The sequence below is a fragment of the Pelophylax lessonae genome, assembly GCF_965119305.1.
Source record: "Pelophylax lessonae genome assembly, chromosome: 10".
NCBI lineage: Eukaryota > Metazoa > Chordata > Amphibia > Anura > Ranidae > Pelophylax > Pelophylax lessonae.
In genome coordinates, this window is record NC_138777.1 from 1,644,592 (window position 1) to 1,660,388 (window position 15,797).

At 46.3% G+C, this 15,797-nt stretch overlaps 1 protein-coding gene and 1 long non-coding RNA gene across 9 annotated transcripts in view; both read left to right on the forward strand.

Moving 5' to 3' along the window:
• Positions 1 to 15,797, forward strand: part of SOX6 (SRY-box transcription factor 6) — a 548,208-nt gene that overhangs the window by 497,162 nt on the left and 35,249 nt on the right. For 7 of the 8 annotated variants that reach the window (XM_082269784.1, XM_082269783.1, XM_082269785.1 and 4 more), the window contains one exon: positions 3,407 to 3,457. The exons of the other annotated variant lie outside the window; for it this stretch is intronic. In XM_082269784.1, coding sequence (XP_082125910.1) covers positions 3,407 to 3,457 — 51 coding nt within the window. The remainder of the gene's footprint in view (positions 1 to 3,406; positions 3,458 to 15,797) is intronic. 8 annotated transcript variants of the gene reach the window in all.
• LOC309565057 overlaps positions 1 to 15,797 on the forward strand; it is a 654,865-nt gene that overhangs the window by 384,641 nt on the left and 254,427 nt on the right. The window lies entirely within an intron of this gene.

The following is a 15,797-nucleotide window of genomic DNA, read 5'->3' on the forward strand; positions in this document are numbered from 1 at the left end:
GCTCTAGAGCACTATGGGACTCTCATGGGGGGGGGGGGGGGTGCCACCCCCTCCTCAATCCCTCCCATAACAAATAACCTCAGAAACTATGTGTATTACATCACCTTCGGAGTCACAGCTGTCATTCCTTGGCTAGTGTAGCTGAGGATGCAGCTATTCAAACACAATCCATTCTTAAATAGCTGCATTGGTGGACCTGTCACCTGCCAGTGCTATCACATAGGTGGCTTGTGAGAAAGTTAGAAAAAAAATTATGGAAAATAAATTTTAATAAATGTTAATGCACCCCTGCTCACATTATATATAAAAAAATGAAGTGTAGGGTGAGCCTGTGTATCAAATTGGTGGCTTGTTAGCCCCCTTGTAAATTAAAGTAAAAAAAATAAATAGTGTAAAAAAAATTGATTTACATAAAATAAATTAAAATAATTTGAAAAAAAAAAAAAAAATTAGAACCCCTCTGCACACAACCCATAAGAAAAGCACAGTGTAGGGCGAGCATGTGTATCACATGCTATTACATAGGTGTCTTGTTAGCACCCTTGTGAGAGAAATAAAAAACAAAATGTACATAAAATGTATGAAAATAATAAAAAAAAAAAATTAAAGCACTCCCTGCACGCACCCCATATAAAAAGCGAGCATGTGTGCCAAATAAGGGGGGAACCCATGCTATCACATAGATGGCTTTCTAGCCCCCTTGCGAAATAAATAACGTAAAAAAAAAAAACAAGATAAAATAAATTTTAAAAAACATTTAGAAGCACCCCCGCACCCACCCCATAAAAAAGCAGTGTAGAGTGAGCATGTGTATCACATAAGTGGGCATCACATGCTATTACATGGGTGGCTTGTTAGCACCCCTGTGAAATAAAAAAATTGTATAAAAGGTAAAAAAAAAAAAAACAATTACAAAGACTTGACATGTTTGGTATCTCAAACATTTCAACACCACCTTTTGTAATAATAATATAATATGATATAACATAATATAATATGATATAATATAATATATAACCCCCATCTTTTGTAATAATAATAATAATATAATATAATTAATAAAATATAATATATTGTGTTTGTTTGCACTAAAATTAATTTTATTATACTTTTTCCTGAAAATATGCATTTGATAAATAAATATTGCAGCTACCACCATTTTATTCTCCAGGGTCTCTGCTTTCGGAAAGTATATATATTTTTAGAGGGTATTACAGTCGTTTCTAGCAAACAATGCAGATTTTATCGTGAAAAAAAATTCTAAAAAATTGCCTCGGATGGCAAGCGGTTAGTTTCACATTTCCGCTAACTTCAATGTATTTTTTTTTTTCCAAAATGGTGAAATTTCCGCAATGCTCTATTTTTACCGAAATTTCGAGGAAATGCGAATTCTCGGTTTTACTCATCCCTAACGAAGAACATTTGTATTTATTATATCGCAATTTTTACAAACATGCAGAAGCTAAGTTCACCGACCATCTTAGGTCCAAATGACACAATATGGCTTTGTGGAATTGGGGGATGGCGGTATTCCCGGACAGCAGCGGGCGAAGGATTGGGCAGCAGCTTTACATCTGGTAGCTGCCAGTGGCCCCGTACAGGAAGATAAGTGCGTGTGTGCCGTGTGAATTGTCAGAGGGCCCGGCGTTCTTCAGAAACAAGGCGAGATAATGTGAGAAAGTAGATTAAGGAGATGATTATCTGTTACCATCTGTAATTCTAGAGGAGCCGGGTGCTCGGTTTATTTTTGATTTATAGGGAAGCAGATTGCCGCGTGTGCTTTCAGCATTGTGGTTTAGGCTCGCATGATATGTCTGTAGTTAGAAAACAGGCCCCGCCCAGTGCGACACAAATAACTCGATGCCATTTCTAGATACCGTTAAAAATATTAATACAAGAAAAAAGAATTGTGCCTTTTAATGAAGAGAAATCTGAATTCACATTGCGGTGAGTTGGGTTCATGGCATGCCCATTATTGGTGGGGGTCTTCTGATATCCAGGGGATGGGTGAACCATCAATGGTTCTCAACCACCAGGCAATGGCCTCAGTCCTTCGGGCCCTCCAGCCAGGTGCTGATCTCCTAACCTCCTATAGTGCCTCACAACCTTCAATGATGGCCCTTCAATCTCCTACAGTTTTCCCAGAGCCCCCCTGAGACCCCCCAGCTCCAACAGTCCCTGCCAAACTGCCACAGTGCTCCATAGGTAAAAGGGACCCCCAGGGGCCATTTACAGTCCTTAAACACCACCGAAAAAACATTGCAGTCTCTTGTCTACCTACATACATTTACCAACTTATCTAGGTAGACAAGATACCTACCAGCAGGCCATGGCCTCAGTCCTCCGGGGCCTCCAGCCAGGTGCTGATCTCCTAACCTCCTATAGTGCCTCACAACCTCTGATGATGGTCCTTAAATCTCCTACAGTTTTCCCAGAGCCCCCCTGAGACCCCTCAGCTCCAACAGTCCCTGCCAAACTGCCACAGTGCTCCATAGGTAAAAGGGATCCCCAGGGGCTATTTACAGCCCTTAAACACCCCTGGAAAAACACCGTAGTCGCTTGCCTACCTAGATACATTTACCAACTTATCTAGGTAGACAAGATATCTACCAGCAGGCCATGGCCTCAGTCCTCCGGGGCCTCAACCCAGGTGCTGATCTCCTAACCTCCTATAGAGCCTCACAACCTCCTATGATGGCCCTTCAATCTCCTACAGTTTTATCAAAGCCCCCCCACTGTCGGGGCATGGAAGGATTTGGAAGACATTACCAGACTCTGGTGCTTGATGGGTAAGACGTGAGGTTAGACATCCTTGAACATGGCTGGGCCCCTGAGGGCCCGACCTCATCTTCTCCCAGAGCTGGCTGCTGTATGAATGCAATGAAAGTTGGCTCCTCATAAGTAGGAGAGCTTGGCATGTGAGTGCGCCCAGACCTTCACCATGTTGGAGATGTCTACAAGACTGATCACCCAATCATCATAGGCAATATTCATATCAGTAGAGTTGGGGGGCCTCTCCACGCCCCCCCCCCCCAGGATGGCGTTGGCCTCTCTGGGATTGGTAGACAGAGATGTTGTGTATCTCATGCAATTATAATGCAATGATGCAGAATATTTGTGAGCTTTGGCAGTGGAGGAATTAGAGATCCCGATACCCCAACATTGCAGATCTGAACACCATGTTATGTGACCACACCGGCAGCCCCCCCATTGTTCCGGCCAGGAGCAGTCAGCTCAGTATCCCCTATGAGGTTGCCGCAGTCTGATCAGTGACCGAACATCTGACTCAGTGGCGTTTGTTCACAATCCCAGGCCCGCTTCTAGCGCCCCCTGTAGGTTGGTTAAGAATAAGTTGTGCCGCTGAGCCCCTTCTGACGCCTCCCTCCAATTTTTTGCTGTATTTCAGATGCTGTTTGACGCCGTCACAGGAAGGATGTGCGTTAGAAGTTTACACGCAGTGAGTCCCTCCCATCTCTTATAAAACGGTTTGTGTGTGTTGGCATAGCTTCCGCCTGAGCTGCCACTTCTGGCCCAGCCCCCCCATCCTGCTGTGGTTTTTTTGTGTGTGTGTGCCAACCGCTTTGCCTTGTGCCTCCTCAGCTGAGACCAAAAGATGCCATTATCTGGCTGCCAGCTTGTGGGATTTGTGGGTGTGGAAGTCAAAGGACTGCAGGGGGTGGGGCTGTCCCTGCGGCGGGGCACTGCAGATATATATCCATCATGGTGGCACCCAGAGTGAGTGTAGTGATACATTGTATCAGCAGCAACATTCTACACACATGCAATTTATCAACTGCCGCTGGTCCAAGAGTTCCAACATATCACCCCCCCTCCCCCCATGAGTGTGAATAGACCCATTTCTGCCCCAGATAGGGACCAGTAGGTTTGTATTTGGTCATATTTATGCATTTATCTTTAATAAGGACCAAGTGTGACCCAGAAATGGAGCCCCAATAATAATAAAGTAGCCCCAATATTATGAATAGAACCTCAATATTAAAAAGGGAGCCCCCACATTAAGGAGCTCCGATATTAAGAATTGACCCCCAATATGCAGACAAGAGCCCCAAAATCAAAAAACAAACCCTGCTATTTATATTCCAAAAGGAGCCCCAATATTAAAAAAGGAACCCCAATATTAAGAACAAAGCACAGATAATAAAGGAGCCCCAATATTAAGAATGGAGCCCTGATTTGAGGAAAATAGTCCCAATATTAAGGAGCTCCGATATTAGGAAATGACCCCCAGTATTAAGAAAGGAGCCCCAAAAAATAAAAAGCGAGCCCTGATATTCATAAAGGAGCCCTAATATTAGGAAATGAAACCAATTATTAGGAGTTGAGCCACAAAATAAACAAACAAAAGAGCCCTAATATTCTTAAAGGAGGTCCAGTAATAAATCAAGCCCTGATATTAAGAAAGGAGCCCCAATATTAAGAACAAAGCGCCAATATTATTAAAAAGGCCCCAATAATATGAATAGAGCCCCAATATTAAAAAACAAGCCCCAATATTCACAAAGGAGGCCCAGTAATAAAATCAAGCCCTGATATTAAGAAAGGAGCCCCGATATAAAGAAAGGAACCCCAATATTAAGAACAAAGCGCTAATATTATTAAAAAGGCCCCAATAATATGAATAGAGCCCCAATATTAAAAACAAGCCCCAATATTCATAAAGGGGCCCTAATATTAAGAAAGGAAGCCCAGTAATAAAATCAAGCCCTGATATTAAGAGAGGAGCCCCAATATATAGAAAGGAACCCCAATATTAAGAACAAAGCGCCAATATTATTAAAAAGGCCCCAATATTATGAATAGAGCTCCAATATTAAAAACAAGCCCCAATATTCATAAAGGAGCCCTAATATTAAGAAATGAGGCCAATTATTAAGAATTGAGCCCCAATATTACAAAAAAGCACTAATATTCATAAAGGTGCCCCAGTATTAAAAAATCAAGCCCTGGTATTAGGAAAGGAACCCCAATATTAGGAATAGAGTCCCAGTATTAAGAAAAGATTCTCAATTTTGAAAAAGTAGCCACAATTTTAAAACAGGAGTCCCAATATTAAGAAAGGAGCCGCATTTAAAGAAGGATCTCCAATAATACAAATGTAACCAAAATCTTAATAAAGGAACCCTGATTTTTTTTAAAAAGGATTTCTTATATTAAAAAAAAGGAGTCCTGATATAAGGAGAGGAGCCCCAATATTAGGAGAGGAGCCCCAATATTAGGAGAGGAGCCCCAATGTTAAGAAAGGATCTGATAACACCCCTTCAAGAATCAGGGCCACTGATAAGGCAGTACAGCCAGCCCTTCTGTACTGGGCCCGGGCCCCATGAGCTCAAAAGGGGGGGCCCAGGAACCTGCTGAGCAGGAGGTCCAGCTAAGCTGTCTTATTGCAGACACCGATCCTCTTCTGTCTTCCCCTGCAGCGCTGCCAGCTTCTCTTCTTTCTGCAGGGGGATTGGTTCTGGGAACATGCGCCTCTTCCATCTGCTGTCCGGGCCCCCCTGTGTGCCCCTTTTCCTTGCAGTGTTGCCAGCTTCCCTCTTCTCTCCCGCCACTGCGGGCACACAGGGGGACTTTTCAAGAGAGCGGGGGGGCTGGTAAGTATGTCATTTACTGGTCCCCTTCCTTTCCTGAATGAACAAAGTCAGCGATCGTTACCAATCACTCCTGTGCCCATTCATCACTAAAGCATAGTAAACATTGTTTACTATGCTTCGGTTTGTGAATGCACAGGAAGCCTCACAGCGCATCCTTTTCATTCATCTGTGCAGCTGAAAAGACTGATATATCTATGACCTCAGTCACTTTTAGATGGGGGCCCTGTCAGGTATAATGTATGGGGCCCCGTGATTTCTAACAGCAGCCCTGTCAGGAATCCTTCCCCACCCGATGAAGTTGGCCTCATACTATTTGTAACATTTAAAAGTGAACCACTTGTGAGAAAATGAAAAGGAGTGCGGCGTTCCCCCTCTCCACCACAATTCACAGAAGTGGTCAGAGGCGGCGGGCAGAGGTGACGCGGTGTCACGCGGTTCTGGTTGCGATGATTTTCCATTCGCTGGAAAAGTTGTTTTTTTTTTTTGCATTCTTCTTCTGATGACCACAACTGATTATAGAAATGAATTGACTTCCTCTCTGATAGGTTCTCGGGGTGTTTGTGAAGGAAAACCGCGCTGCAACAGGAAGCCGGGCACAATAAACCTTCATAAATATTCCAAGAATCGACCCGACGTCCGCGCCGCTCTATGCCAGCGAATCGCAGCTCTGATCTCACTATACAGAATATCAGATAAGGGGTACCCAGGGCTGTATACATACATCTATATACACATACCTCTCTATACAGAGTATCAGATAAGGGGTACCCAGAGCTGTATATATTCATCTATATACACATACCTCTCTATACAGAGTATCAGATAAGGGATACCCAGGGCTGTATATATTCATCTATATACACATACCTCTCTATACAGAGTATCAGATAAGGGGTACCCAGGGCTGTATACATACATCTATATACACATACCTCTCTATACAGAGTATCAGATAAGGGGTACCCAGAGCTGTATATATCCATCTATATACACATACCTCTCTATACAGAGTATCAGATAAGGGGTACCCAGAGCTGTATATATCCATCTATATACACATACCTCTCTATACAGAGTATCAGATAAGGGATACCCAGGGCTGTATATATTCATCTATATACACATACCTCTCTATACAGAGTATCAGATAAGGGATACCCAGGGCTGTATATATTCATCTATATACACATACCTCTCTATACAGAGTATCAGATAAGGGGTACCCAGAGCTGTATATATTCATCTATATACACATACCTCTCTATACTGAGTATCAGATAAGGGGTACCCAGGGCTGTATATATTCATCTATATACACATATCTCACTAAACTGAGTATCAGATAAGGGGTACCCAGGGCTGTTACATTGTATCAGATTTAGTGTCTAACCTCATCCCCTCTATTCTCCTTCTCCTTACACTCTATTGGCTGTCCTTATTAAGCTCCGCCCACATATCAGTTACATTGTATCTGATTTAGTGTCTAACCTCATCCCCTATTCTCCTCCTCCTCACACTCTATTGGCTGTCCTCTATTTTATTCAGCCCCACCCACATATCAGTTACATTGTATCAGATTTAGTATCTAACCTAATCCCTCAGTCTCCCCCCCCCCCTCACACTCTACTGGCTGTCCTCTACTTTATTCAGCCCCGCCCCACATATCAGTTACATTGTATCAGATTTAGTATCCAATCTCATCCTCCTAGTCTCCTCCCCCTCACACTCTATTGGCTGTCATTTCTTATATTCAGCCCGCCCCACATATCAGTTACATTGTATCAGATTTCGTATCTAATCTCATCCCCCTAGTCTCCTCCTCCTCACACTCCATTGGCTGTGCAAATTACTCAATTGCCTTTTATAATAGATGCAGCACCCCTCCCCCCCTTTTTTTAATGGGTTGTGTACTCAATTTCATAGACACTGCTGAGGAAAACCCATTGCTATTCTCAGTACAGAACTTTATTTTACTGTTTTTGAGTAAAATGTATTTTCCATTCGTTTTTAGTTAGAATATTAAAAGGAATGAAAACTGTGACATCATCACAATCGATGATGTCACCACAACATCATGGGGGTCATCTTCCAGGTGGAATTGGGGGGTCATCTTCCAGGCGGAATTGTGGGGTCATCTTCCAGGCGGAATTGGGGGGTCATCTTCCAGGCGGAATTGGGGGGGGTCATCTTCCAGGCGGAATTGGGGGGTCATCTTCCAGGCGGAATTGGGGGGTCATCTTCCGGGCGTAATTGCGGGGTCATCTTCCAGGCGGAATTGGGGGGTCATCTTCCAGGTTGAATGGGGGGGGGGTCATCTTCCAGGCGGAATTGGGGGCTGCATTTGGTGTTCACACATATTCAACAGTTCGGATGTTTTAGAATTTTGCGGCTGTGACCCCCAATTCTGCGGTTTCTCTACACAATGTAGCGGTTTCTTATGAAGTTTGTTGGAAGTGTAACGCAAAGTCTTATTTTTTTTTTTACCATACATATCCAGTGTAAGTCTGCAGGCTCAGCAGGACAGGAGGGAAAATGTTTGACACTAAGAATAAAATCGTGAATACAATACCCTCATCACCCCCCCAGAAAGTGGCCTATATATAGCAGCACACATTCTATATATTCCACCCCGCTGTATTATATTGTGTCCGCAGAGTGACTTCACTCCACTCATGTCTGTGACAACTGGCAGCTGCTGGTCTGCAGATCCTGAGCCTCCGTCCCTGGAATGTGCTACATACTTGTGTGGATACTGCAGCCGGTGCTGCCCTCTGCTGGACCCATTCATCGAACGCCCACTTAGGACACGCTGCATTCAACTTGCTTGTCAGACACTGACAGATGTGTACAATGGGGGATCCAGAGGAGATTCATCACCACAATAATGATCACATCCAGGGTTTTTACTCAATAGCAAGAGAATGGTCCCCCTTGTTGACCATTTCGGCATTCGCAACAAATTGATTAAAGAGTATTGCAAATAGGACAGGAAGCATTTAATTTCATGTTACAAACGGTAAAAAAAATATATATATATATATATATCAGTTGATCTGTAAGGGGCAATTTTATTAACAAATTTAGTGTGTCTGGATGTGCCGACATTTGTGCGGAACTAGCTTTTAGCATTTTTTGATCCTCGAGGGCAGAAACTGATATATGATACAATACGTAAAGCGCTGCATACATTGTTGGCACTTATATCAGTGCCTTCAATAAAGAAATGTAGATAAGGTGCCGGAAAATGATGGTTAAGGCTAAAACACAGCAAATAATCGACGGAGGGATGTGAAGGGGAGCGAACGTGGGGGGTCTCCGTTGAGAATCAGATAACAACCATTCACCATTTGAAAGATAATTGTTTATAAACATCCGCCTAAAATAAATAACATTGTAACATTGTCTTTATATCGGCACAAGTTCCTTCCAGCCAGATCTCCCACTGATCATCGGTAGCTACTGTGCAGGCGAATGTGTTTTAGGAAAGAGACGAACCTTCCAAAAGGAGTTTGGTGGCAAAAAAAAAAACAAGACACATGATGGATAATGGTTTGCCACTGAATGCCACTTAGTCATGTTGGCATCACTGCAGATTGGCAGCCCCCCGTCCTTCGTTGCATCATCAGGTTCTGTAATAATTTGTATCTTATGCCATTGGCTGTAAACAACTGATTGGAAAATCTGTAGAATAATATTAATGGATAAAAGTTTTAAAAACTCGCAAGATGGGAAAGCGATATATAGATTTGATGATACCATAGATCAGTGATAGCAAACCTTGGCACCCCAGATGTTTTGGAACTACATTTCCCATGATGCTCATGCATTCTGCAATGTATTGGAGCTTCATGGGAAATGTAGTTCCAAAACATCTGGGGTGCCAAGGTTTGCCATCACTGCCATAGATGAACATTGGCACATATATTGTGGAAAAATTCCCTGGCCCAAGATGCCAACCAACGCAGAATAATAAGGGCCATATTCATGAAATCTTCAATAAGACATCTGCCCAGTGAATAAATAATGGTTATTCACCTAGGTGTCATTCAATGGGGGTCACCCAACAGTTACTTCTGCCTTCATTGTGTGTATTATGTGGCAGCTGATGGGCAAATGTTGTTTAATTAAATGTCAGAAGTACAATGTGGGTTTTTTTCTGTATTTCTGAGGCAAATGTCTGGCATAAAGATTACATAGGTTGGGGTTAACCTAAAAAAGAATGGTGCTTGCTGCCTTTACCGAATCCAATTTCTGGTAAAGGCTTGACTAGGGAATGTCTGGCTGATGTAGTGGTGGAGGTGGTGTGGACCCTTCTCTTGAGGGCAGAGAAACAAGGAGAGCACAGATGAGCGCTATCCACAAGCAGAACCTGAATTAGACAAGAGGAGAAAGAGGTCCTGGTGGGGGTTACCATGACTGCTTAGATTAAACTTTATGATAAAACCCAGCCACAAGCAGAACCTCACCTTGATACAGGAGGGTAAAGAGGTCCTGTTGAGGGGCACTATGACTACTCAGTTTAAATCTTGCAATGAACCTTAGTCACAAGCAGAACCTCACCTCGACACAAGAAAAGAATGAGGTCCTCATGATGGCTAGCAGCTTGATCAAAAATGTCTGGCAGATCTGATGGTGATGGTGGGGCTGGCCCTTCTTTTGAGGATAGAGGAACAAGGAGAGCACAGATAAGCCCTATCTACAAGCAAATCCTCAATTAGACACAGCAGGAGAAAGAGGACCTGGTGATGGTCCCCATGACTGCTTAGATCAATTTTTTTGATGAACCCCAGCCACAAGCAGAACCTCACCTAGACACAGAGGGAGAAATAGGTCCTGATGAGGGGCACCATGACTCTTGAGATCAAACCAAGCTATGAACCTCAGCCACAAGCAGAACCTCATCTAGACACAAGCAGAACCTCATCTAGACACAAGCAGAACCTCATCTAGACACAAGAAGAAATAGATCCTATTGAGGGTCACCATAACTCATTAGATCAAAACTTGCGATGAATCTCCATCACAAGAAGAACATCACCTAAGCAGAAGAGAAGAATGAGGTCCTGGTGAGGGCTACCATGACTCCATAGATCAAACCTTGCGATAAACCCCAGCCACAAGCAGTGCCTCAGCCAGAATAAGGTCCTGGGTGAGGGGCACAATGACTCTTCAGATCAAACCTAGAGATGAACCTTAACCACAAGCAGAATCTTACCTAGATACATAAGAAGAATGAGGTCCCGATGAGGGGCACCATGACTCACAAGCCGAAACCTCAGCTAGACACAAGGGAAGAATGAAGTCCTGGTGAGGGCTACCATGACTTCTTGGATCAAACCTTGTGATGAACCCCAGCCACAAGCAGTGCCTCAGCCTACACACTGTAGAAGAATAAGGTCCTGGGTGAGGGGCACAATGACTCTTCAGATCAAACCTAGAGATGAACCTTAACCACAAGCAGAACCTTACCTAGACACAAGAGAAGAATGAGGTTCTGGTGAGGGCACCATGACTCTTCAGATGAAACCTAACGATGAACCTCAGCCACAAGCAGAAGCTTACCTAGATACATAAGAAGAATGAGGTCCAGATGAGGGGCACCATGACTCACAAGCCAAACCTCAACTAGACACAAGGGAAGAATGAGGTTCTGGTGAGGGGCACCATGACTCTTCAGATGAAACCTAACGATGAACCTCACCCACAAGCAGAAGCTTACCTAGATACATAAGAAGAATGAGGTCTCGGTGAGGGGCACCATGAAGCCAAACCTCAACTAGACACAAGGGAAGAATGAGGTCTTGGTGAGGGCTACCATGACTTCTTAGGTCAAACCTTGACATGAACCCCAGCCACAAGCAGTGCCTCACCTAAACACAAGGGAAGAATGAGGTCTTGGTGAGGGTCACCATAACTCATTAGATCAAACCTTGCAAGCCCCTGGGCCTTTGAGTTCTGACCTTTAGCAAGACCAGAAGATGTGAGTTTGAAGATTGGCCATGAATGAAACACACATCTCTTTGATATATTAATATAATAAGAGGTTTATTTTATATTTTGCTCAAACAACCTAAAAAAAAAGGAGAAAAATAAATTGAGGCCACTATTAGAAAAATATCTCAAACGTAACTACACAAAAGGATTGAAGGGCCGGTTAGCGGCAGACATGGCGGTGGCCGTATATTGCTCTGGCAGCAATGAATGTATTTCCTGGTATTGTATCAGCGGTTCCCTCAATGGACTTTTGTACTAACTTTGTAAAACTTTAAAAAATGATGGTCCGCGCACCGCTGCTACGTAAGACAATGCCAATGCAGCATTGCGCGTCCCATCTACAGCCTTCATAGAGGTCACCGTTCTTCTAAGGATGGCTATTTATATGAAGTGCGATGACAATAGATGAAGAGACACACAAAGCTCCAGGAGGCCATTGAGTAAAGCGGGATCTGTTTATCTACAATATGCTGGATGATCTGAATACTGAGAGCCTCACATGTCTCCGCACATTGTCAGCCTCACGCTGTGTCCTCGCTGAGCCGCGATACAGAAATTAAAGAGGGAAAATGCCTTACAATAAGTGTTTGTCTGCAGACAATGCGTCCTTTTTCCTCGGCCGGACTGCACAGAATGGATCACATTGACCGTCCGGTTCTCAGAACTCGCGGCTTTGTTCGCGGTGGAAAGTTCTAGTGGACAAAAACTTTTAAAAGTTCTGGCGAGTTCCCTTTATCTGGAGGCTTCACAGGAAACATTAAGGAGGTGCGATGCCTCCGCTTCAAGTTCTGATGATTGCACGCCGGCTTTGTGCGGGATGAAAAGTTTGCACAGCGGGCGCTATTTGTGTTTGTTCATAGGAAAGACGGCCGGCGGTGGCGAAGTTCTTTGATGCTTTCACGAAGAAGCTAAAGTAGCCCGAGGATTATCATTAGTGCAGACGCCTTTTACTACAGAAAAGCAACTGGCGATAAGGTGATTGTGTGACATTATCTGTGACAATTACTGCACTAATTGTTCAGAAAAGACAAAAACAAGGAGTCAGTGTGCAATGATGGAGGCTAATACACCAGTGACATCACTGAGAATGCAGCCTATCCATTTACTAGAGAGCGGTGACATCACTTAAAATGCAGCCTATCCAATCACTAGAGAGCGGTGACATCACTGAGAATGCAGCCTATCCAATCACTAGAGAGCGGTGACATCACAGGGAACTCAGCCTATCCATTTACTAGAGAGCGGTGACATCACAGGGAACTCAGCCTATCCATTCACTAGAGAGCGATGACATCACTGAGAATGCAGCCTATCCATTCACTAGAGAGCGGTGACATCACTGAGAATGCAGCCTATCCAATCACTAGAGAGCGATGACATCACTGAGAATGCAGCCTATCCCCTTCCTTTAAATAAGAGACGTGGCTCGGAATTCAGGACAATAACTCTGGATATTCTCGGTCATTTTGTATTCGGCTGGCGGTCCGGAAGCTCTGGAGGAAAATTCCGGCAGTAAAACAACAATCTCTCCCAATGAATTGTTCCAGGGTGAGGCGGCCATAAAAGCGCTCATCGCGTTCTCCATGGCGCTAATATTGCAGTGATTTACGCCCCCAGTAAGCGGCCGGTTGGCTGGAGGCTCCCAGACCTGCGGCTCAGAAGATCATAGTTGGAGCGCTGCCTGTATAAGTGAAAGAAGGGCGGTCCTCGCCGCCCACCCGTACATACCTCGGCCTACATACCTCCCGTACATACCTCGGCCTACATACCACCCGTACATACCTCGGCCCGCATACCACCCGTACATACCTCGGCCTACATACCTCCCGTACATACCTCGGCCCGCGTACCTCCCGTACATACCTCGGCCTACGTACCTCCCGTACATACCTCGGCTTACGTACCACCCGTACATACCTCGGCCTACGTACCACCCGTACATACCTCGGCCCACGTACCACCCGTACATACCTCGGCCCACGTACCACCCGTACATACCTCGGCCCACGTACCACCCGTACATACCTCGGCCTACGTACCACCCGTACATACCTCGGCCCACGTACCACCCGTACATACCTCGGCCCACGTACCACCCGTACATACCTCGGCCCACGTACCACCCGTACATACCTCGGCCCACGTACCACCCGTACATACCTCGGCCCACGTACCACCCGTACATACCTCGGCCCACGTACCACCCGTACATACCTCGGCCCACGTACCACCCGTACATACCTCGGCCTACGTACCACCCGTACATACCTCGGCCTACGTACCACCCGTACATACCTCGGCCTACGTACCTCCCGTACATACCTCGGCCTACGTACCACCCGTACATACCTCGGCTTACGTACCACCCGTACATACCTCGGCTTACATACCACCCGTACATACCTCAGCCTACCTACCATCCGTATATACCTCGGCCTACGTACCACCCGTACATACCTCGGCCCGCATACCACCCGTACATACCTCGGCCCGCATACCACCCGTACATACCTCGGCCTACATACCTCCCGTACATACCTCGGCCTACATACCACCCGTACATACCTCGGCCCGCATACCACCCGTACATACCTCGGCCTACATACCTCCCGTACATACCTCGGCCCGCGTACCTCCCGTACATACCTCGGCCTACGTACCTCCCGTACATACCTCGGCTTATGTACCACCCGTACATACCTCGGCCTACGTACCACCCGTACATACCTCGGCCCACGTACCACCCGTACATACCTCGGCCCACGTACCACCCGTACATACCTCGGCCCACGTACCACCCGTACATACCTCGGCCTACGTACCACCCGTACATACCTCGGCCCACGTACCACCCGTACATACCTCGGCCCACGTACCACCCGTACATACCTCGGCCCACGTACCACCCGTACATACCTCGGCCCACGTACCACCCGTACATACCTCGGCCCACGTACCACCCGTACATACCTCGGCCTACGTACCATCCGTACATACCTCGGCCTACGTACCACCCGTACATACCTCGGCCTACGTACCTCCCGTACATACCTCGGCCTACGTACCACCCGTACATACCTCGGCTTACGTACCACCCGTACATACCTCGGCTTACATACCACCCGTACATACCTCAGCCTACCTACCATCCGTATATACCTCGGCCTACGTACCACCCGTACATACCTCGGCCCGCATACCACCCGTACATACCTCGGCCCGCATACCACCCGTACATACCTCGGCCTACATACCTCCCGTACATACCTCGGCCCGCGTACCTCCCGTACATACCTCGGCCTACGTACCTCCCGTACATACCTCGGCTTACGTACCACCCGTACATACCTCGGCCTACGTACCACCCGTACATACCTCGGCCCACGTACCACCCGTACATACCTCGGCCCACGTACCACCCGTACATACCTCGGCCCACGTACCACCCGTACATACCTCGGCCCACGTACCACCCGTACATACCTCGGCCCACGTACCACCCGTACATACCTCGGCCCACGTACCACCCGTACATACCTCGGCCTACGTACCATCCGTACATACCTCGGCCTACGTACCACCCGTACATACCTCGGCCTACGTACCTCCCGTACATACCTCGGCCTACGTACCACCCGTACATACCTCGGCTTACGTACCACCCGTACATACCTCGGCTTACATACCACCCGTACATACCTCAGCCTACCTACCATCCGTATATACCTCGGCCTACGTACCACCCGTACATACCTCGGCTTACGTACCACCCTACATAACTCAGCTTACATACCATCCGTACATACCTCGGTACATACCTCCCGTACATACCTCGGCCTACATACCACCCGTACATACCTCGGCCTACATACCTCCCGTACATACCTCGGCCCGCGTACCTCCCGTACATACCTCGGCCCGCGTACCTCCCGTACATACCTCGGCCTACGTACCTCCCGTACATACCTCGGCTTACGTACCACCCGTACATACCTCGGCCTACGTACCACCCGTACATACCTCGGCCCACGTACCACCCGTACATACCTCGGCCCACGTACCACCCGTACATACCTCGGCCCACGTACCACCCGTACATACCTCGGCCCACGTACCACCCGTACATACCTCGGCCCACGTACCACCCGTACATACCTCGGCCCACGTACCACCCGTACATACCTCGGCCCA